At 48.5% G+C, this 22,033-nt stretch overlaps 2 protein-coding genes across 4 annotated transcripts in view; both read right to left on the bottom strand.

Annotated features, from left to right (window-relative positions):
• Positions 1-323: 323 nt before the first annotated feature.
• napba (N-ethylmaleimide-sensitive factor attachment protein, beta a) lies at positions 324-21,891 on the bottom strand. Of its 3 annotated transcripts, XM_030106180.1 has the most exons (11): positions 21,839-21,891; positions 13,309-13,410; positions 7,748-7,827; positions 4,088-4,204; positions 3,247-3,293; positions 3,061-3,138; positions 2,899-2,954; positions 1,428-1,512; positions 1,019-1,123; positions 724-792; positions 360-512 (listed from the first exon to the last, which is right to left on the bottom strand). In XM_030106180.1, exons 2-11 carry the CDS (start codon positions 13,404-13,406, stop codon positions 360-362), a joined length of 888 nt encoding a protein of 295 aa, XP_029962040.1. In that variant the 5' UTR covers positions 13,407-13,410; positions 21,839-21,891. The 3 variants fall into 3 exon arrangements, with proteins under 3 accessions (XP_029962041.1, XP_029962042.1, XP_029962040.1); XM_030106181.1 differs by lacking the exon at positions 21,839-21,891 and having other exon boundaries at positions 324-512; positions 13,309-13,406; XM_030106182.1 differs by lacking the exons at positions 3,247-3,293; positions 7,748-7,827; positions 13,309-13,410; positions 21,839-21,891 and having other exon boundaries at positions 324-512; positions 4,088-4,195.
• LOC115399045 (1-phosphatidylinositol 4,5-bisphosphate phosphodiesterase beta-1-like) overlaps positions 19,340-22,033 on the bottom strand; it is a 35,195-nt gene continuing 32,501 nt past the window's right edge. The window contains exon 32 of the mRNA XM_030106183.1: positions 19,340-19,494. Coding sequence (XP_029962043.1) covers positions 19,342-19,494 — 153 coding nt within the window. The 3' untranslated portion in view covers positions 19,340-19,341. The remainder of the gene's footprint in view (positions 19,495-22,033) is intronic.

The raw sequence follows: 22,033 nt of genomic DNA on the forward strand, positions 1-22,033 counted from the left end.
TCATAAATAACATTTTTGATATCTTTTCAGTAACATATGTCCTTTGATCTCATGTCAGTTGCACGCTTTCCCGTCACGCAGCGTAGTTTAACCTTACCACAGGAAACACACACACTCACACACACGTGTTCTCTCACACTCTCTGTAAAGTACAACTTCAGTCCAGCGTTTACAAGAGCAATACTGCAGGGGCAGGGGTCACGGGGTCATCTAAAGGTGGTTTAGAGGTGATGCTGAGCTGGCTGGGGTCACATGCAGACTGATATGTACAACTGTAAACTCCCCCCACCCCCCACCCCCCACCCCCTCCACATCGATCCTGTCTCTCCACTGAACCCCCCCCCGGGCCTCTGACGGGCCTATTTGAGGTCCCCGGCGTCCCCCTGGATGGTCTTCTTGATGCGCAGCAGCATGGTGGTCAGCCACTGGTCCAGGCGCGACACGGAGTCGAACTCCTTCACGGCCTCCGTGAACGCCTCGCTGTTCTGCTCCTCGTGGGCCTCCAGCAGTTTCTGTCAGGGCGACACCCCGGAGTCAAACCCCAAACCAGCCACAACATTAAAACCACGCCGTCAAACGTCTGTGGAGCTCCTCTGACTTAGCGTTCGTTCATCCACATTATTTACGTCTATAATTCTATTGGCAGAACGTGTGATGTCTGAAACGTTTGCTTCAGAAAGAAGAAGGAAATGAAAGAATTTAAACCGAGCTGGATCCGTCTACCTTCAGCAGTTTGAGCTCTCTGGAGTCTGAGAAAGCTGGAAACATCTCCTCGTACTTCTCAATGGCCAGCTGAAACACGAGAGTCGACATGTCAGCGCCAGGCGAGTGAGTGTGTGTATGTGTGTGTGTGTGTGTGTGTGTGTGTGTGTGTGAGTGTGTGTGTGAGTGTGTGTGTGTGTGTGTTTGTGTGTGTGTGTGTGTGTGTGTGTGTGTGTGTGTGTGTGTTGTGTGTGTGGTGTGTGTGGTGTGTGTGTGTGTGTGTGTGTGTGTGTGTGTGTGTGTGTGAGAGTGTTACCTTGGCATTCAGCTCATCCACTATGAAGTGACACAGTGAAGCCTTGAAGAAATATTCTTTAGCGTTGTACTTCAGCAGAGGATTGTCCATGGTGCTCATTGCAACCTAAAACACACACACGCACGCACGCACGCACGCACGCACGCACGCACGCACGCACGCACGCACGCACACACACACACACACACACACACATGCTTATGACCATTTGCAACATTTCACACATTAAAAGCGTCTGGGACACTCTGACATCTCTGGTTTCAGTCAAATATTTACCAACTTCTAATTTGAAAAAATGTTTCTTTTTTGTTGCTGCTCTTCACAGTGTTCCCTCACACACCACAGAGCAGACGTAAACCCTGGAGTGTGTGTGTGTGTGTGTGTGTGTGTGTGTGTGTGTGCCCCTCACCTGCTCGTAGATCTCGATGGCCTTCTGGTACTGCTCCAGCTGGGCGCTGTAGTGACCGACCTTCAGCAGGCATTTGTTGGCTGAACTGAAACGTTCCAACGGGAATGAAAAGTCAGGAATTTAAATTCAAATTCAAAAAACTTTATTTTTCCCCAAGGGGCAAAATGAGCTGCTGTGACCAAAATGGAGCTGTAGTGACGGGTGTGTGTTTCTGCAGCCGGGCTGCGGACCGCGAGGAGCTGCAGGTCCGGCTCGGAGCTGCAGGTCCGGCTCGGAGCTGCAGGTCCGGCTCGGAGCTGCAGGTCCGGCTCGGAGCTGCAGGTCCGGCTCGGAGCTGCAGGTCCGGCTCGGAGCTGCAGGTCCGGCTCGGAGCTGCAGGTCCGGCTCGGAGCCAGGGTTGCCAGATCAGACTGTTTCCAGTGAAACCCGCCCAACGCAACAAAAACCAGCACACATCTCAACTGCTGCTGAAACTCATGTTAACACTATAATATTCTTATTTCCATAATAAAGACCACATCACGAGCACCGAACTGCAGACAGCAGGCTCCCAGAAAACAGAACCGCCAGGAAACAGTGGAAGAAGATTCTCCAATAATAACCTGAAACACGAGCCTCCGTCCAACCGACCGCTGCTAAACTACTGATTAAAAACCATGCAGACTGCCTGGAAATAACATTTCTCTCTGGCTGACACACACACACACACACACACACACACACACACACACACACACACACACACGACACAGAAACTAACCAATCAAATCAGTGAATGTGGAGAACTCTAGCCAATCAGAGGCAGAGGAGCGCTGCTCATGTATCACGCTGAGAGGCACGTCGGGTTTGGAATTGTGGGTAAAGAGTTTTTAAAAATCTGGCACATCTTGTGAAAACCAGCCCAAATTTCATCAACCCGCCCATCGGGTTTAAAGAAGCCCAACTGGGCGGAAACCCGCCTGATCTGGCAACACTGGTCAGAGCCCGCCCAGGGCGCCAGCGACTGGGAAATCACTGATTGGTGGAATCTCTAAGCCCCGCCTCCCCGGAGCTCCAAGCTGTTTATCTGCAGATTATTTATAGAAAATGAAGCGCATACATTATTAGCATTGTAGCGGTGGCTGCCATGACGATGACGCCGCAATGCATTATGGGACAAGATGTTTGCGGTCTAATCGTCTTATTTGGAAGCTCTGATGTTGAAAGTGTCGGTGATTCTCTGTTGTGTTCTTGTGAAGCCGTTCATCTCAGGAGTGCAGTGTCGGAGTGAACGAGAGGCGTCGAGCGTTTCCTGTCATCCTGCTATTTCACAATAAAAGCTCTTTCAGGCTGCAGTCAGAAGTCTGAGTGTGTCACTGTGTGTGTGTGTGTGTGTGTGTGTGTGAGAGGATCTGTTTCCACTCAGCTGCTTCAGTCCAGAGTTTAAATCATGTGATCGCCCACAGCCTGCCGCTGTTCTCACGCCGCTCACCTGTTCGACTCCTCCCCCTTGTAGTAGTCTGCTGCCTGCTCATAGTGAGCGATGGCCTGGAAACAAACAAAATAAACAAACAAACAGACAAACAGACAGAGGAGTCGATCAGGACGGGAGGAAGCGACGGTCACAGCCAACAAGCGGCGCTTTGCTCACTACCTTCTCGATGTCGACCAGCTCCGACTCGTAGATCTCTGCGATGGTGATGTGATGCTTGGCTGCAATGGTGAAGCGGCCCTGAGGTCCACACACACACACACACACACACACACACACACACACACACACACACGCGGTTGGTGGTCCACAGACGCAGAGTGTCCTGTCAGAGGATCAGAGCCTCACCATGTCGGTGTAGATGTCGATGGCCTGGTTTAAACAGTTGATGGCCTCTGGAGGAAGAAACAGGAAGCAGGAGGGAGAAGAGTCAGACTGATTCCTCCCTCTGAGTGGCTGCTAACCTGCTAATAACCTGCTAATAACCTGCTAACCTGCTAATAACCTGCTAATAACCTGCTAACCTGCTAATAACCTGCTAATAACCTGCCAATAACCTGCTAACCTGCTAATAACCTGCTAATAACCTACTAATAACCTGCTGACCTGCTAATAACCCGCTAACCTGCTAATAACCTGCCAATAACCTGCTAACCTGCTAATAACCTGCTAATAACCTGCTAATAACATGCTGACCTGCTAATAACCTGCTAATAACCTGCTAATAACCTGCCAATAACCTGCTAACCTGCTAATAACCTGCTACTTACCTGCTAATAACCTGCTGACCTGCTAATAACCTGCTAATAACCTACTAATAACCTGCTGACCTGCTCATAACCAGCTAATAACCTGCTAATAACCTGCTAACCTGCTAATAACCTGCTACTTACCTGCTAATAACCTGCTGACCTGCCAATAACCTGCTAATAACCTGCCAATAACCTGCTGACCTGCTAATAACCTGCTAATAACCTGCTGACCTGCTAATAACCTGCTAATAACCTGCTGACCTCTGAAACTCACCCAGGGGTCAGGTGACTCACCTGGGGGGTCAGAGGTCTCACCTGGGGGTCAGGTGACTCACCTGGGGGGTCAGAGGTCTCACCTTGGGGTCAGGTGACTCACCTGGGGGTCAGAGGTCTCACCTTGGGGTCAGGTGACTCACCTGGGGGGTCAGAGGGCTCACCTTGGGGGTCGGCCTTCTTGTAGGCGTTGCCGGCGTCGACGAAGCTGGTGGCCGAGTCCAGTTTGTTCTGAAGCTGCATGTGGAGCCGAGCGGCCTGGCAGAAAGCATTACCGGCAGCTGGAGACACACACACGCACACACACACACACACACACACACACACACACACACACACACACACACACACACACACACACACACACAGTTAACAGAAATGTATGTTCTCCTGCTGAATCTGCTCTGTTTACTGATCCTCTGTCGCTCTGAGGACTTGAACAGTTTCAGACACTCGTCCAGCAGCAGAGACACGAAGACACACCTGGGCAGCTGGTTCTGCTCGGCAGCTGGTTCTGCTCAGCAGCTGGTTCTGCTCGGCAGCTGGTTCTGCTCAGCAGCTGGTTCTGCTCGTCAGCAGCTGGTTCTGCTCAGCAGCTGGTTCTGCTCAGCAGCTGGTTCTGCTCGGCAGCAGCTGGTTCTGCTCGGTAGCAGCTGGTTCTGCTCAGCAGAAGGTTCTGCTCAGCAGCTGGTTCTGCTCAGCAGAAGGTTCTGCTCAGCAGCTGGTTCTGCTCGGCAGCAGCTGGTTCTGCTCGGTAGCAGCTGGTTCTGCTCAGCAGAAGGTTCTGCTCAGCAGCTGGTTCTGCTCGGTAGCAGCTGGTTCTGCTCGGTAGCAGCTGGTTCTGCTCAGCAGCCGGTTCTGCTCAGCAGCTGGTTCTGCTCGGCAGCAGCTGGTTCTGCTCGGTAGCAGCTGGTTCTGCTCAGCAGAAGGTTCTGTTCGGCAGCAGCTGGTTCTGCTCGGTAGCAGCTGGTTCTGCTCGGTAGCAGCTGGTTCTGCTCAGCAGAAGGTTCTGCTCGGCAGCAGCTGGTTCTGCTCGGTAGCAGCTGGTTCTGCTCAGCAGAAGGTTCTGCTCGGCAGCAGCTGGTTCTGCTCGGTAGCAGCCGGTTCTGCTCAGCAGCTGGTTCTGCTCGGCAGCAGCTGGTTCTGCTCGGTAGCAGCTGGTTCTGCTCAGCAGAAGGTTCTGCTCGGCAGCAGCTGGTTCTGCTCGGCAGCCGGTTCTGCTCGGCAGCAGCTGGTTCTGCTCAGCAGCAGCTGGTTCTGCTCGGCAGCCGGTTCTGCTCGGCAGCAGCTGGTTCTGCTCGGCAGCAGCTGGTTCTGCTCAGCAGCAGCTGGTTCTGCTCGGCAGCCGGTTCTGCTCGGCAGCAGCTGGTTCTGCTCGGTAGCAGCTGGTTCTGCAGCTGTTCTTGGCTCCTGGAGCAGAGCAGAAGCTGCTGGCCTCCCTCAGCTCTCTGTGGCCTGAATACCAGGATGTGGGACTAAGAAGCAACCCAACGCGGGAGTGTGTGTGTAGGTGTGTTTCAGCTGTGACAGTGTGTTTCAGTCTGTTTCAGGTGTGTTTCAGGTGTGTGTGTTTCAGTGTGTTTCAGGTGTGTGTGTTTCAGTGTGTTTCAGTTAGGGATGTGCGAGTACCGATACCAGGTATCGGTATCGGGCCGATACTGGCCTTATTTCAAAGTATGGAGTACTGGTGAAGGCTACCGATACCAGCCGTCGATACTCAAGGCGAGAAAATCCCAGGCGTAGTGAGCCCTCCTCACCAGCAGGTGGCGGTAGTGCAACCGAATGGGATGCAAGCTGCCGTTAAACAGGAGAGAGGAAGAAGCCCTCCTCTCCAGGAGGGGGCGCTACACTGCAGCGGGTTGATTCTCCATGAGTCTCATCCAGAGCAGAGACAGCAGGATGAATCCAGAACGCTGCTCGTCTCACCAGAACCTCGCCGGAGTGGAAATTCTTTAATATCGGCGAAAACGAGCCGAGCTTTGCAGAATGCTAACCCTGCTATGCTAAAACTGCTAGAGGAGGCGGCCATCTTGTTCATTAATTTACCACCAGTAATTTGTTGAAACACCTCAGAGTGAAGCATGTCTGACGCTGTCGTGCTGGAAAAAACACTCCTGCAGCAACTCGACGGCAAACTCTGCAGAAGACCGAGAAACTGAAGAGCAGCGATCCGAGAGCAGTTCAGACAACACCAGCAGCTCTGAGAGCAGCTCTGAAAACTCAGGGGTCGTTCTATCATTAAAATGAGTACATTTAAATGTACTCATGAGTACATCACCCCCCCCCCCCTCATCCTTGTCCTCCCGTATGAGCGCCATAAAGCAGGTTTGTTCTCGCCAGATGTAGTCGGGTCGCTGCTCTGAAAGTTACAAGTACTGTTTTCAGGACACAGACCCCGGGGGGGGGGGGGGATCACTGTGACAAGTCTGTTTACCCCCACAGGGGTTCTGAAAAACATTTATTGAGGTAAAAAAGTCTCATAGTTCTGCTTTAAAAACATGTATAATTTAGAGTTGTTTACATCTTGTTCTTCAGTTCATTTAAAAAAAATTAAAACTCAGAGAAATTGTTTTCTCTTGAACTTAATTTCATTTTAAAAAGTGTAAAACTCAAAGAGTTGTTTGTTTAATTTTTTCAGATTATTAATTTGGTCTTGAACATCGTGGCTGCTGCCTTTTTTTAAGAAATAAAAGTCATTTTTCAAAAATAATCTGTCGTTGCATTATTCTAAATTATTTGTATCAAAAGTATCGGTATGAGTATCGGTATCGGTGAGTACTGAAGATGAAGTACTCGTACTTGGTATCGGTCTGACAAAAAGTGGTATCGAACTTCCCTAGTTTCAGTGTGTTTCTGGTGTGTGTGTTTGAGGTGTGTGTGTTTGAGGTGTGTGTTTGAGGTGTGTGTGTTTGAGGTGTGTTTTTGAAGTGTGTGTGTTTGAGGTGTGTGTTTTGAGGTGTGTGTGTTTGAGGTGTGTGTGTTTTGAGGTGTGTGTGTTTGAGGCGTGTGTTTGAGGCGTGTGTTTGAGGTGTGTGTGTTTGAGGTGTGTGTTTGAGGTGTGTGTGTTTCAGGCGTGTGTTTGAGGTGTGTGTGTTTTCAGGTGTGTGTTTGAGGTGTGTGTGTTTGAGGTGTGTGTTTCAGGTGTGTGTGTTTCAGGCGTGTGTTTGAGGGTGTGTGTTTCAGGTGTGTGTTTGAGGTGTGTGTGTTTGAGGTGTGTGTGTTTCAGGTGTGTGTTTGAGGTGTGTGTGTTTGAGGTGTGTGTGTTTGAGGTGTGTGTTTCAGGTATGTGTTTCAGGTGTGTGTTTCAGGCGTGTGTTTGAGGTGTGTGTGTTTGAGACGTGTGTTTGAGGTGTGTGTGTTTCAGGCGTGTGTTTGAGGTGTGTGTTTGAGGTGTGTGTGTTTGAGGTGTGTGTTTCAGGTGTGTGTGTTTTGAGGTGTGTGTTTGAGGTGTGTGTGTTTCAGGTGTGTGTGTTTGAGGTGTGTGTTTGAGGTGTGTGTGTTTCAGGTGTGTGTGTTTGAGGTGTGTGTTTGAGGTGTGTGTGTTTCAGGTGTGTGTTTCAGGTGTGTGTGTTTGAGGTGTGTGTGTTTGAGGTGTGTGTTTCAGGTATGTGTTTCAGGTGTTTGAGGTGTGTGTTTTGAGGTGTGTGTGTTTCAGGTGTGTTTGAGGTGTGTGTGTTTCAGGTGTGTGTTTGAGGTGTGTGTTTCAGGTGTGTTTGAGGTGTGTGTGTTTCAGGTGTGTGTTTGAGGTGTGTGTGTTTCAGGTGTGTTTGAGGTGTGTGTTTCAGGTGTGTGTGTTTGAGGTGTGTGTGTTGGGTGCCACCCACCGCTCCAGTTCTTCGCCATCTTGAACATGTTGGCTGCTCGGGCGTACATCTCGCAGGCGTCCTCCACCTTGTGGTTCCCGCTGTAACACAGAGGAGGAACCGGTCAGAACCGGTCAGAACCGGTCAGAACCGGTCAGAACCGGCTGCCGACCCGTCACACCGGCTGAGGTCAGAGATCAGAGGGCGAGGCGTACCTCAGGGCTCTGTCACTGGACCACTCATATCTCTCTTTCATAGTAATGACTCTGTTTCTTCATCAGAGCTGCAGAATCTTTGTTAATGACGCCTCTTTATTTGATCAAATCTAACAGACGAGGTGGCTGCAGTCAAAGAAGATTTAGGAAATAAAAGCATGGCTGGACATTAACAGATTAGACTCAGTCTGCGGGAAGAAGCTTCATGTTATTCAGTGACGGTTCAGCCAATACGGACGGTGTTGGAAGAAACAGGTTTGAGCCTCAGAGACGAGCAGCTGACCTGGAAAACACACACATTACAGACAAGGAAAACCATTCAAACACATCTCCAGATGATACACAGCAGCGGACTGGCTGCACTGGTGAAGCTCTGGGACCGTCTGATTGTTCATAAATGACCGGCTGTCAGTCAGGGTGACGTTCAGAACAGAGCCAGACGCACAATCTGAGGAAAAACCAGCAGAGACGTGAAGAGCGGCCAGTCAGGAGCCAGTCAGCAGATTCTAGAATCATAACCAGCTTCACCAGCGGCCAGAGCTCACAGCAGGGAGCCAGAAGAGAGGCCGGGAGGTCAGAGGTCAAAGGTCAAAGGAAGGGACTAAAGGAGAAGGAGAAGGAGAAGAAGAAGGAGAAGAAGAAGAAGCAGAAGAAGAAGAAGAAGAAGAAGAAGAAGGAGGAGGAGAAGAAGAAGGAGAAGGAGAAGAAGAAGAAGAAGAGGAAGAAGAAGAAGAAGGAGAAGAAGAAGAAGAAGGAGGAAGAGGAAGAAGAAGGAGAAGGAGAAGAAGAAGAAGGAAGAAGAAGAAGAAGGAGGAGAAGAAGGAGGAGAAGGAGAAGAAGAAGAAAGAAGCAGAAAAGAAAAGAAGAAGAGGGAAGAGAAGGAGAAGGAAGAAGAAGAAGGAAAGAAGGAGAAGAAGCGAAGAAGAAGAAGAAGAAGAAAGAAGAAAAGAAGAAGAAGAAGAAGAAGCAGAAGAAGAAAAAGGAGGAGAAGAAGAAGGAGAAGAAGAAGAAGAAGAAGAAGAAGAAGAAGAAGGAGAAGAGGAAGAAGAAGGAGAAGAAGCAGAAGAAGGAGGAGGAGAAGGAGAAGAAGAAGAAGAAGCAGAAGAAGAAAAAGAAGAAGAAGGAGAAGAAGAAGAAGCAGAAGAAAGAAGCAGAAGAAGAAGGAGAAGAAGAAGAAGAAGAAGAAGAAGAAGAAGAAGAAGAAGAATAAGAATAAGAAGAAGAGAAGAAAATAAGAAGAAAAGAAGAAGAGAAGAAGAAGAAGAAGAAGGTAGTAGGAGGAGAAGAAGAAGAAGAAGAAAAAAACAAGAAGGAAGAAGACTAGAAATAAGAATAAGAGAAAAGAAGAAGAATAAAGAATAAGAATAAGAAGAACAAAAGTAAAGAAAGAATAGAATAAGAAAGAATAAGAAGTAAGAAAGAAGAAGAATAAAAAATACTAGAAGAATAGAAGAAGAATAATAAGAAGAAGAGATAGAAGAAGAATAAAGCAAAGAAGAAGATAAATAAAGAAAAAAATAGAATAACATAAGAGAAGACTAAGAAGAAGAAGAAGATAAAAGAGTAAAAGAATAATAAAAGAATAAAGAGAATACATAAGAAGAAGATAATACGAATAAAGAATAAAATAATAAGATAAAATAAGAAGAAGAAGAAGAACAAGAAGCAGAAGAAGAAGAAGAAGAAGAAGAAGCAGCAGCATTGCTTCTATGAAGAGCGATCCCGCAGCGCTGGCGGTGCCGGGTGTTTCTGTCGGTTATAAATTGGGACATGAACCTTCACAACTGGGATTTCTCTTCAGTTTCCAGCTGCATAAACACATCTGTACTTGTTATGATGTATTTTTATCATGTCTGCATTGTTTCTACTGTCAAATGAACTACTTTACGATGCTTTTGTTCATTTTATAACTTCTGAAATGTGTAACAATAAAAAATGCTGTAAAAACATCATTTCTCTAACAGGAGCATCTATTCATCAATCTTATGGCTGCATGGTGAGGGACTGCTGCATTATGAAGGTTTTATTATGCTGGCATTACACGTTTTTTTGCCAGTTCTTCTGTTTTCTAATTGAAAGACACAACCGGTAATTATGGGATGAGCTGGTGAATTCTGCAGTCTGCAGGAAGAAACACCGTGAAACGGTTCCAATGCAGAGAAGACTCTGACAAGGACTTTCTTCAAAAGATTCTCCAGATCACCAACAATAAAAAGCTGAATTATTTTTGCTAAACGCAGTCGGAAACTTTAAGAACTATAAAAACATGAAAATCAAAATTTTATTTTTATCATCCTCCATTAAAATTGGGAATAATTCCATTACTTCTTTTACTTGAATAAATAAAACAGATGGTATATTCACCAATTATTACAACGGCAGGCGAAGGAGAGACGACCAGGCTTCACCTGCAGCACGTTCAAGAGAGACGTGAACAATCTGCAGATGGAGTGGACGGAAGTGAAGACCAAAGCCTCGGACAGAGACGGCTGGACGAGATGAGCTGCCCAATACTCCGAACGCAGTCGGAGGAACTAAGTCTAAGTAAGTAAGTAACTATATTTATTTTCATGACATCTTCATAAAAACTGAAAACGGGGTCACAGCTTCCGCCTGTCCTCCTTTCTTAAACAACCGACACGCAAAAATGGTTGGGTTATTTTTGCCAGCGAACAGCTGGGTTGAGACTGTTGGTTGGTTTAACCGGTTGTTTTCATTAAACGGGGTAATCCAGTAACCCAGACTGCTGGGTTGTTATTGTAGTTGTTGGCAGTTGAGTTATTTGCTGTTGGTTGTATTTCCATTACACTGTTGGGTTATTTCGGACTATGCTGGGTTGACACTCCGAGACTCGGTGCTGCAGCAAGAGAGAAAAGACGGTTTCAACAGAGACGCTGCTGGCAGATGATTCCAGGGAATACAGAGAGCAAAAAAGTCTGTAACCCACTGTTCAGTGTTTGTGATGCTGTAGCGGCTGGGGGGGTCACTGGGGGCCGCTGCCCCAAGTGACTGTGGCGGTAGCCGCAAGGCACTATGGGTAGGGATTGTTTGGGCCGTTTCGGGTCGTGTTTCATGTTTGTGTTTCCCGTGATTATGGTTGTGTTTAGTAATTGTGTTTGTGTGTGCTGTTGCCATTTTTCGGTTTCTTTGAGTTAAGTTTCGTTTGTGTCCTGTGGGACCGGGGGCTGGAGGGGTCTCCAGGGGACAGGCCTGGCCTGGTGCAGGCCAGTGTTCATTTTGTCAACGAAAACTTAAACGAAAACTATTCGTTAACGACCCTTTATTCCGTGACTAATTTGTGACGAGAACGTAAATTTAATAAGTAATGACAACAAAAACTACAACAAAATCTCTGAAAATTATGAACTGAAGAGTAAAAATGTAACGAAAAAGCTGCCGCTGGCCGTCGGACAAGCTGGGTTTAACCGTCCTCCCGCCGGGCTCACCGGCTCCGGTCCGGCTCCAGTCCGGCTCCAGTCCGGCTCCAGTCCGGCTCCAGTCCGGCTCCGGTCCGGCTCCAGTCCGGCTCCGGCCCGGCTCCAGTCCGGCTCCGGTCCGGCTCCAGTCCGGCTCCGGTCCGGCTCCAGTCCGGCTCCGGTCCGGCTCCAGTCCGGCTCCAGTCTGGCTCCAGTCCGGCTCCGGCCCGGCTCCGGTCCGGCTCCGGTCCGGCTCCGGTCCGGCTCCGGTCCGGCTCCAGTCCGGCTCCGGTCCGGCTCCGTTCTGTCTCCGATACGGAGACTCGGCACCGCAGCAGCACTATTTATTGTTGTGCTTCTCTTCTTCTTCTTCTGTGATGTTTTACGGCAGCTTGCATCCCGTTGGCTGCATTACCGCCACCTGCTGGTCATTATGATCGGAGCTTTTTTCTTGCAGGCTGTCATTTGTTGTAAGAATTTACAGAAAGAATCTGAAGTTCATATATTTAATTTTTTTCCAACAAGCCATAGATTTTCGTATTTATGATACAAGAGTTATATGATACATTCTAAATTTAAATATCTAAACATAATTAAAGATATGCTTACAGTGGAGTTTTTACAACCGTGACACGTATCCTTTTGCACTTCTGCTACTGTGGTTTTATGTTGTGTTGTTTTTATATATATGTGTATGTTCTTGTAGCACTTTGCACTTTGCCCAAGACAAATTTCCTACTGGGACAACAAAGTTGTCTATCTATCTATCTATCTATGTAATTTACTACAGTACAACAAAACTGTCAAATTTCATCAAGACTAAAATTAAGACTAAAACTAAAACTAATTTCCACAGACTGAATTTTAACTAAAACAAAACAAAACTACAAAACTAAAATGTGACTTTAACTAAATCTAGTCTTTGGTGAGTGACTAAAACTAAAATGAAATGAAAAAGTCATGTCAAAATTAACACTGGTGCAGGGGGGTGGGGGTGGCGCCAGCTGCTTAGCTGTTGTAACAACAAAGTTCTGTTGTGTTGAAATCTAAAGAAATCTGGACATTTCCGTCTGGAGTCGCCGCTCCAGCATCACAATACTGAGTCTGCTACTTAAATACTTTGGAATTTGTGAATATTGAATTTTAATAAATAATTTACTCTTTTTTTGTGTCAGAATATGTTTAATTAATAAATGACTATAACAATATTATATAATAAATAATTACAAATCAGCAACCCAACTGACTGAGTAAAAAGAGTCCAACAGAGCATCAAACTGAGCCTGAGGTTGGTTTAGGAAACCAACCCAGCTTGTTGGGTAGAAGAACCCAGCATGTGTTCTGTCCAACATTTAACCAGCGTTGGGTTAAAAAATAATCCCTATTAGGCTGTTTTTAACCCAACATTTTTAAGAGTGTATCGATTTATCAATCAATCCGTTTTACTTAAACGTAAACACCCACCCCCCACCCTGCACATGAAGGCCACCAGCCCACACACACACACACACACACACACACACACACACACACACACACACACACACACACACACACGCACGCACACGCAGCCTCCGCCGCTCCAGCAGCGGGGCTGCCGCGCCGCCCTGCCGGCCTCCTCGCACCCTTCCCCGGCCTCACGCTCCTCCACCCGCCGGCCCCCTCCCGCAGGAGGAGACGCGTGTCGTGCGCGCCAGGCCCCGACACGAAGCGCGCACATCACCCTAACCCGGCCCGCGTTCTGCCGGAGCAGCCCGGGACGGGAGGATGCGGCTCGAGCGGCGCTGCGCAGCCCGCGCGCTGCTGCCGCGTTTCAGGGGGAAAACAGGCGCATTACGGCAAAAACAAGGAGGCAGATGGGGTCTGTTCGAGGCCTGCGCGTGCAGAAATCCTAAAAAACGGTCACCCCGGTGAAGAGACGGACTGACAGCAGTGGATTGTGTTGATTTACCCGAACATCCCTCCGAGGAAGGATCCGGACGCTTTGACCTTCTTGTCGGCTTCAGCCATCAGCTGCATGGCCTCCTTCTCTTTGCCGGAGTTATCCATGACGAGCTGGAGGAGCGGAGAGGAGCGGAGAGGAGCGGAGAGGAGCGGAGAGAGGCCGAGACGATCCGCAGTGGACGGAGGAGAGGAGAGGAAGAGCAGAGGAGGAGGAGGAGGAGGAGGAGGAGGAGCAGAGCCCGATCTGTGGCGGTGCTGATGCTGGGGGGAGAGAGGGCGCAGCTACAGCCTGTGGCCGCCAGGGGGCGCAGCACAAACCAAACACAACGGCGATAAAATATAAAGGATTTTATTATAAATATATACCAAAGGGGTTTTTCGAGCTTCATAGATGCTGTCTACGGCCTTTATTTGGTCAAACTACAGAGGAGAGATTCCTAATTGTTTACGTTTTACACTGATGAACTTAAAAAAAAAACTGTAGCACAGTGAAAACAACAATCCTCCATTCATCAATGAAAGAACAGGTACAGGGTCTTTTTTCAATATTTTTGAAAAGTTTAAACCAATCCCCCCCCCCAAAAAAAAAAAAAAATAAAAATAAAAAAAAGATTTACAAACAAAATCTAACAATGAGAACAAAGCCACACTGAACTCACAGTCTCACACTCATCAGCTGCACATTTCTTCCTTCAGTCAGTGTGATCACAGGTGGAGTGAACAGGCCAAACTCCAGGACCTCCAGGGAGCCCAGCTCAGCTGGGGGTTTAGTAGATCAGATCCACATCGTGAACACACTGAGTTCTCTAGTGGAAAGCTGTATTATTGTCCTAACTGTCTGCTGGTTTGTTCCTGTTGTCGCTGGACTGGTGAGAGCTGTTTCTCCTCCCCGACCGGCCCTTAGTCTCCTCTTCCTGTGACCTTTGCCTTCTAAGGTACAAATGGCTCCTCCCAACAGCCAGCGGCGGGGATAATGACCAGGCCCTTTAATCCCAAGTAAGTAATAAAGCTCATGATAACATCATTTCACAACAACTCACAGCATCTGACAGCAGGGCCGTCAGGCTTCAGCACCACGGAGAGCGACTGCATCAAGCTGAAGTCCATCTATCGAACATGAAGCTTAACAAACCCAGAGAACCACAGAAACATGAGGCTGCATGTTCATTCAGAACAACACAGACGTGTCAGACTGCAGCCCTCGGGGCCGGAGACCCTGGAGCTGTAAAACTTCCTGAACTGCTCGGTGAAGAAGAAGCTCCTCAGATTTTCAAGCAGAAACGATCATCAGTTCGTTTTCTGCAGCAGCACTGCAGTCACGAGGACAACTGAAATGAATCTGTTTTCATCCTAATCACTGTGCACACTGGGATGACCTGGTGAGTCCTCCCTGCTGGGATTACTCTGTCGCCGGGTGACATTGATCACATGGCGTCCGATATTACTGAAAGGCTCAAACACAGCAGTCACTTTATTCCATTTATCCCCCAAACATACATATTTAAAGATATAGAGGATGTAAAAACACAGCAGACAGCCACAGACAGACAGGCCACTTTAACTCACCTCACATGCAGCTTCTTGGAGCCCCCTGGTGGCTCGGAGGACCGTGGCACTGCCTGGCTTCAGGTTGAACAGCGTGTTTATGGGATATTGTGGTCATTCCTCTGGTTGTGTTTCTCTGGATTTAAATCTAAACTACTTATAAAAGAATTAGTGGATTAAAACCTTGCAGAGGAAGACAAGAGACTGAACCTTCAAAACAAAGAAGAAACTGGAAAATCTTTACAGAGTAAAGATTTCCAGTGTTCCTCCACTCCACTGAGGAGTGAAGCAGAATTCTGTGGCTGAAATAAAAATTAATAACCTCATAAATCAGAACATTTTGGTTCATGTTGAATTTCTTTCAATCCTCCCTGCATTATTCACCTGCGGCCACCAGGGGGCGGAAGACTAAAGCTCAAAACAAGAAGTCTGGCAGAAGTTTGACCTCCTGAAGTGATTTAATGTCAGTGTTGGAGCCATTTATTAGTCTTTGAGTATTTTCTGAATATTTTCTTATTTATTTTGTTTGTGTTATTTCATATAGTGTTTATTTTGTTTAAATTTATTATTTGTTTATTTTGCATGTTCGATTTGGGTAATTGGCACATTATTTTCTGTTAGGCTTGATTTTGCAGAGTTAATTAGCACCACGGGCACCTGGAGGTTATTTAGGGAGGCTGCAGGTAGAGGATCCGGGTGCACCTGGGTGGGGCTATGGGTTTTTTGCCAGAGCAAGAGAAGCAGCAGGAAGTGATCGCCCCGATTGTTTGCTTGCCATGGAGAATAAACCATGATAAACCTTACTGGATTCTGTTGGACTATGTTTTCTTTTGCCTGCGTAAACCACGACCCGGTGCATCAGTGGCAGTTTGGAGTTTGAGTTTTGATTTTTGATTTTTGTTGCATTTGAGACAAATAGCCACTATAGTCAGAAAACGTCTGGAGGTCCACGAACTGCGCAGTGATTGGAGATTTGCATCAACAAGGGGTCACATTTTATGAACTGGATGAAAATAAAGCAGAAATATAACTTCAATCAAACATGAATTCACCCTTTGTAGATTTTTTTTAATATTTCAGATTGAGCTGAGAGATCGGTGGTTTAACTGAAACTAATCCCCCATTAGCCTGACAGCCAGACTGTGGGGTGAATCTGTTTTAAAATGCATGTTTAAAACAGGAAAATGCCACAATCAGAGGAAACAAAATTAGATAAACCTTTATGAGTCCCACTAGTGAGAATCTGCAAATTGCAGTTTCAAGAAATTTCCATTAAAAATGTATTTTTGTTGAGATTGCACCTACTGTTATTTTAATGATTCAACTTTTCCAACTTTGCACTGAGATTTTAAAGTTACACAAAAGCAGGTAAATATTAGATTTGTCCAAAACAGTTACACTGGATTATTGTAGGATTTTTTTTGTCTCATGTGTCGACTGTTTTGTTGTTTGACTTTATTTATGTCCTTTCCATTTAATGTCTCTATTGTCCTTCATATGAGAAGAATGAAGTCACTGAAGCGCCACAGAAGCTTCTGCAGCCGCCGGCGACAGACCGCTCAGAGCTCGCCGTGTTTTCAGAACCCATGTTTAATGGCCTTAAAGGAGCATTCAATAAGAGCAGGAAGTAACTGAACACAGCATGCTGAGCATCACCGTCACAGCAGGAGAGCGTCCAACAGGGCGTCGCACAGGAGAACCTCGGCCACGAACACACAACGCTCGCTTCCCAACGCAGTTCACTCCTAAATTAAACCGAATCTGGCTTTTTGTCCATAACGTCAATCAACAGTGGCATGAAAAAAGAAAACGGTTCCCTGGTGAACAAAGATGCTGTTGGACGCAGCTCAGATTTTACATGTGTAAATAAATCCAGAGGAAAACGTAATGATGGGAAGAAACAAAACAGAAACATTATTCTGGAAGATCACTGTACAAAGAGTCACGAGCTCCATTCAGTTTGTACAAATTTACAGCGAATAAAACCCAGAAACAGTAAAAAAAAAAAAAAAGTCCTTATTTGTTATCTAGTCTAATGACGGCACAGCAGGAGGCATGCAGGGCCAGCGGCACAATTTGAGGCTTTTTGAAGATAAAGAAGAAGAAGAAGAAGAAGAAGAAGAAGAAGAAGAAGAAGAAGAAGAAGACAGTTTCAGAAAACTGCAATAATTCAAACTTTACCACAAAGTTCTTCAGTGCAAATCCAGTTTCAGCATCATGGAAGTAAAAGTCCATCAAACCAACAGTGTTTCTACTGGAAAATATCAAATGGAAATGAATCAACTGATGGGATGTCTGGTGAGAAAGTCGCTGCTAAAAATCCTCTGGTTCAGTCTGAACGTGTCTTCTGCTGCTGGGCTCCGTCCCTCCCTCCTCTGTATTGATTATCGATTGATTGCTGACCTGGTACTTCTTTTTCTCCTCTGTGACTTTTAGGAAACGTTAACCGGACCCAGGGTCGTTTTCTGCTGTTTCCGTGGGAACGGCCATCATTTCAAAGCGAGTCAAAAAGATTTAAAGAAAACCAGGAGCTGCCCTGAGTCAGGTTCATCCGAGGAATCGACTCAGCAGCAGCAAGAAAACGTCTGATCATGATGGCACGTATGTATGGATTCCTTCCCTCGTTTCCAGATTAGGAGCAAAGCAAACATTTCTCCTAAATTCTGACAGGATCCATGAAAATGAAATCTCTTCCAGTCCGACACTGAGTCTGTTTCATCTGGAGTCACAGAGCAGAGGAAACAGGAAGTAGACCCAGGGGGTGAAACAGGAAGTCAGTCAGCGTCTGATCAAGGAGGTGAAACAGGACAGGAAGAGGCTTCAAGTGGGGAGACGTCAGGATGCTGAGCTGCAGTCCTTCAGAATAAGAGCAGAGGGCGGAGTCCTTCCATGGCATCATGAGCAGAGAGAACATGACCTGTGACTGTCTGTGACGAGGCTGAGGCTGGATGGGGGTGGGAGCGAGAACCTGACTCGCCCATGTGCTCTTGAGCAACACCATGAGGCCTTTATCAGGCGACGGGTCTCGTCTGCTCACTTCCGCGCTGCATATAAACCACGGCGACCGTTCTGAAGCCTGCAGCCCAGCAGCCAGTCGGGCTGACGGTTCTCTGGGTTTTGCTCTCTCTAGAACGCCACGCTGGTTCTCAGCAGAACCTTCACCAGAGACCCAGCTCCAGCTCCAGGATTTCAACACTTTTAATTCCATTTAGGAGTCACATAATGAGTAAAGATGAAAAGTATTTACACGTATTTGGCACTCTGGGCTCATTCTGACCAGTGTCCTGTAAAGGGTTAACGCCTGGACGCTCCGACAGGAAGCGACCGGACGCTTCGACAGGAAGTGCCTGGACGTTCCGCCATATCAAAGAGTGTGAAGAAAGACAGTTACTGATAAAGAAGAAATAAGGAGAAATTTGATAAAATCCAGGAGTGATACTGTGAAGCTCTACTTGTAGTGGTCCCGCAGTCTTTATTATCCAGATAGATAGATGGATTGATAGATAGAAGGATAGATCAATAAATAGATAGAGAGCTGGATCGATAGATGGATAGATCAATAGATAGATAGATTAATCGATAGATAGATAAACAGATGGAGTGTCGTGCAATAGGAAGTGTTGTGTCTCAGCTGACAAAGTAAAACGAGCTGCATGCTGAGGTGAGACTGAGATGAGCTGTTAGAGCGGAGTTCCTTTAAAGGAATACTCCGAAGATTTTGGACCCACGCCCTATCCCGATCATTTACACAGTGAGATAAGCTCATAAATACCTTTATTGTGTCTGTGCGTCCAGCGGCTGGATCCCAGCTGTTAGCATCGTAGTTAGCTTAGCTCAGCTGCTGGAGGTGAAGAGGAAACAGAGCCGGACTGACGAAAGTGGACAAAATCCTCCTTCCAGCGGTCCAGGGGACGGCGTGTTAGCATGTGAAGTAAATCCCAATGATTATAAAACATTGTAAAAGACGTGTTTTCTTTTCAATCCGGTAAAATAACGTTTTGATACACAGACCTGCACAAGCATAGCGCTCCGCGGAAGGATGCACCGGCGCACAGCGGCTGAGTCTATGGCTTCTACTGCTGTGCTCCGGTATATCCTTCCATGGAGCACTGCGCATGCGCAGGTCTGTGTATCAAAACGTTATTTTAACAGATTGAAAAGAAAACACGTCTTTTAAAATGTTTTATAATCATTCGGATTTACTTCACGTGCTAACACGCCGTCCCCTGGACCACTGGAAGGAGGATTTTGTCCACTTTCATCAGTCCAGCTCTGTTTCCTCTTCACCTCCAGCAGCTGAGCTAAGCTAACTACGATGCTAACAGCTGGGATCCAGCCGTTGGACGCACAGACACAAAAAAGGTATTTATGAGCTTGTCTGACTTTGTAAATGATTGGGATAGGGCGTGGGTCCAAAATCTTCGGAGTATCCCTTTAAAGGAGAAGATTAACAGTCTTTCCGTTCAGCTGCCTCCACCTCCTCCTCCTCCACCCCTCAGTCCTCCTCCGACAGCGCCTCGTGCGGCGTGGACGACCGGGACTTGCTGTGACCCCTGACCTCCGTCTTCCTGTCCTGCAGGAAGTCTTCGATCTCGCCGGGTAAACACTGGAACTTCTCCTGAAACTCCGCCTCCACAGCGGCCTGCAGCTGGAGGACGGAGAGAGGAGGCGGAGTCAGGGTGGTGTCAGGGCGGAGTCAGGGTGGTGTCAGTGATGGTGTCAGGGTGGAGTCAGGGCGGAGTCAGGGTGGAATCAGGGTGGTGTCAGTGATGGTGTCAGAGTGGAGTCAGTGATGATGTCAGGGTGGAGTCAGGGTGGTGTCAGTGATGGTATCAGGGTGGTGTCAGGGCGGTGTCAGGGCGGAGTCAGGGTGGTGTCAGGGCGGAGTCAGGGTGGTGTCAGGGTGGAGTCAGGGCGGAGTCAGGGTGGTGTCAGTGATGGTGTCAGGGTGGTGTCAGGGCGGTGTCAGGGTGGTGTCAGGGCGGAGTCAGGGTGGTGTCAGGGCGGAGTCAGGGCGGAGTCAGGGTGGTGTCAGGGCGGAGTCAGGGTGGAGTCAGGGCGGTGTCAGGGCGGAGTCAGGGTGGAGTCAGGGTGGTGTCAGGGTGGTGTGTCACCTGACGCCCCCTTCAGAGAGCAGCATGAAGGACTAACTGAGTTTAGACGCTTCAGGCGTGCACGTGGTGCGCACGCCAGCGTCCAGTGCTGCAATGAAAATGGCCGACGTCATACAAGGACCACGTGCACGCCACGTGCACGCCACGTGCATGGCCAGTGGTCCTAAACACACGGCAGACAGCGAGGTCATGAGATCCAGAACGCTGCACGACTTGTTTGTCAACATCAGGATCTCACATCTGATTGGCTCTGGAACCAGGAAGTGTGAGAGTCTAGCCCCGCCCACACCTCTCAGTTTAACGGTGTGTTTCCACCGGACGTGAATTTTTCGTGCGATGAGATTACGTACAAAGTCAATGTAATGACGCGATTGTTGCTCAATCTCGAGCGGCGGGCGACGGACGGCGAGCGATGACGTGGCGGGCGGCCGGTGGCGAGCGTTTCCAGCGAAAAATCCGCGCGCCCGCCGACTTGCACTGCCAGTCGGCCCCGCCCACCGCTTGCCGCTCGCCGCCCGAAGAAAACGGCGTTTCCTCCTGAGACGCTGAGGCCCAGGACTCTTCTGCTGATGTTTGCGTTTAAAGCACAAGGTTTGCATTCTTGAGTTTAATTCCTCCATCTAAGATGACCTCCGCCCTGAACCGCCCCCTTCTCACGGTGCCAGGGACTCCCTGGCAAACAGGTCCTGGTGATGGGCCGGACTGAGAGCTGGGCTCCGGCGGACCCACCTCCCACCCAGGGACCCATCGGGGCCGGGTGCAGGGTGTACTGGGTGGCAGCTGATGGCAGGGCGCCTGGAAACCCGATCCCCGGACCCAGAGACTGGCTCTAGGGACTTGGACTGTCACCTGGTTGGGGGGAGGAGCCTGAGCTCGTGAGGGAGGTGGAGAGGGACCGGCTGGACAGAGTCGGACCACCTCCACACAGCCTGGGCTCTGGAACCAGTCTGGAACCCAGCCCCTCCAGAGGGGCCGGACCCCCACGTCTCTGGCAGTGCATTCAGTGCATCTGGGGACAGGAGGTCTGGGGACAGGAGGTCTGGGGACAGGGGGTCTGGGGACAGGAGGGTCTGGGGACAGGAGGTCTGGGGACAGGAGGTCTGGGGACAGGGGGTCTGGGGACAGGAAGTGTGGGCATCCCTGCTCAGACTGCTGCCCCTGTGACCCGGTTCTGGATGAGTGGTTGAAGATGAATGGATGAATGATAATCACGTTTCATGATCTCAATGAAATCACAGTTCCTGAATATTTTAGGGTTTGATTCAGTATTTGTTCAATCTGACTTCATGCGTTTTAAATTCTGCTTTTTAAAAACACCTGGAGACGTTCTGCCATTGTATCATTTAATTCTGGTTTTCTGTCTTCTGTGTGAACTCTCCATGTTTTCGTCTTTTCTGTCAGTTTGATCTGAACTGTTTGCTTTAGTGAATGTTCTGAATCTTCAGTCTGTTTTATGTAAGCTGCAGCTTTCTCTCCTCTTTCGGAGCGGCCCGTTGTTCCTCTGAAGCGCTTCGTAAAGACAGCTTCAGTGCGGATCCGCTGAATTCCCCCGTCCTGTCAGTCTGTCCTCCTCCTGCTCGTCTTTTTGTCGCTGTGTCAATCATCCGGCGGGCCGGATAAAGAAAGTTTGACTGACGGCGTCTTGGATTGACTTGTTGCCGTTACGTAAACGCATAACGGAAGAAAACAAACCGAGAAGAGTCGCTTCGGGTCAGGAAGGAAAAATCAGCCCGGGACCGCCGGGACTGAATCCACAGCCGCAGCCAGCTGCCGTCCGGGACGCTGCCAACAGCCGCAGCGCCCCAACACCGCCACTAGGGGCTGCGTGGCGCCGCCAGTCTGAGCTGTGTGGGCGAGCGACAGAAGACAGGAGGGAGGGAGTGAGGGGGAGGAGGAGGAGGAGGAGGAGGAGGAGGAGGAAGAGGACGGGGAGGAGGAGGAGGAGGAGGAGGAGGAGGAAGAAGAGGACGGGGAGGAGGAGGAGGAGGAGGAGGAAGAAGAGGAGAAGGAGGAGGAAGAAGAGGACGGGGAGGAGGAGGAGGAGGAGGAGGAAGAAGAGGAGAAGGAGGAGGA

This window comes from Salarias fasciatus, chromosome 13 (assembly GCF_902148845.1).
Source record: "Salarias fasciatus chromosome 13, fSalaFa1.1, whole genome shotgun sequence".
Taxonomy (NCBI): domain Eukaryota; kingdom Metazoa; phylum Chordata; class Actinopteri; order Blenniiformes; family Blenniidae; genus Salarias; species Salarias fasciatus.

What these genes read in the sequence shown, in the direction of transcription:
- napba (XM_030106181.1), bottom strand. Translation starts at nt 13,406, where the DNA reads ATGGATAACTCCGGCAAAGAGAAGGAGGCCATGCAGCTGATGGCTGAA. An exon ending in CCATCGAGATCTACGAGCAG is followed by an intron (nt 1,124 to 1,427) that starts GTGAGGGGCACA and finishes TGTGTGTTTTAG; the next exon opens with GTTGCAATGAGCACCATGGA. An exon ending in GAGAGCTCAAACTGCTGAAG is followed by an intron (nt 513 to 723) that starts GTAGACGGATCC and finishes TCGCCCTGACAG; the next exon opens with AAACTGCTGGAGGCCCACGA.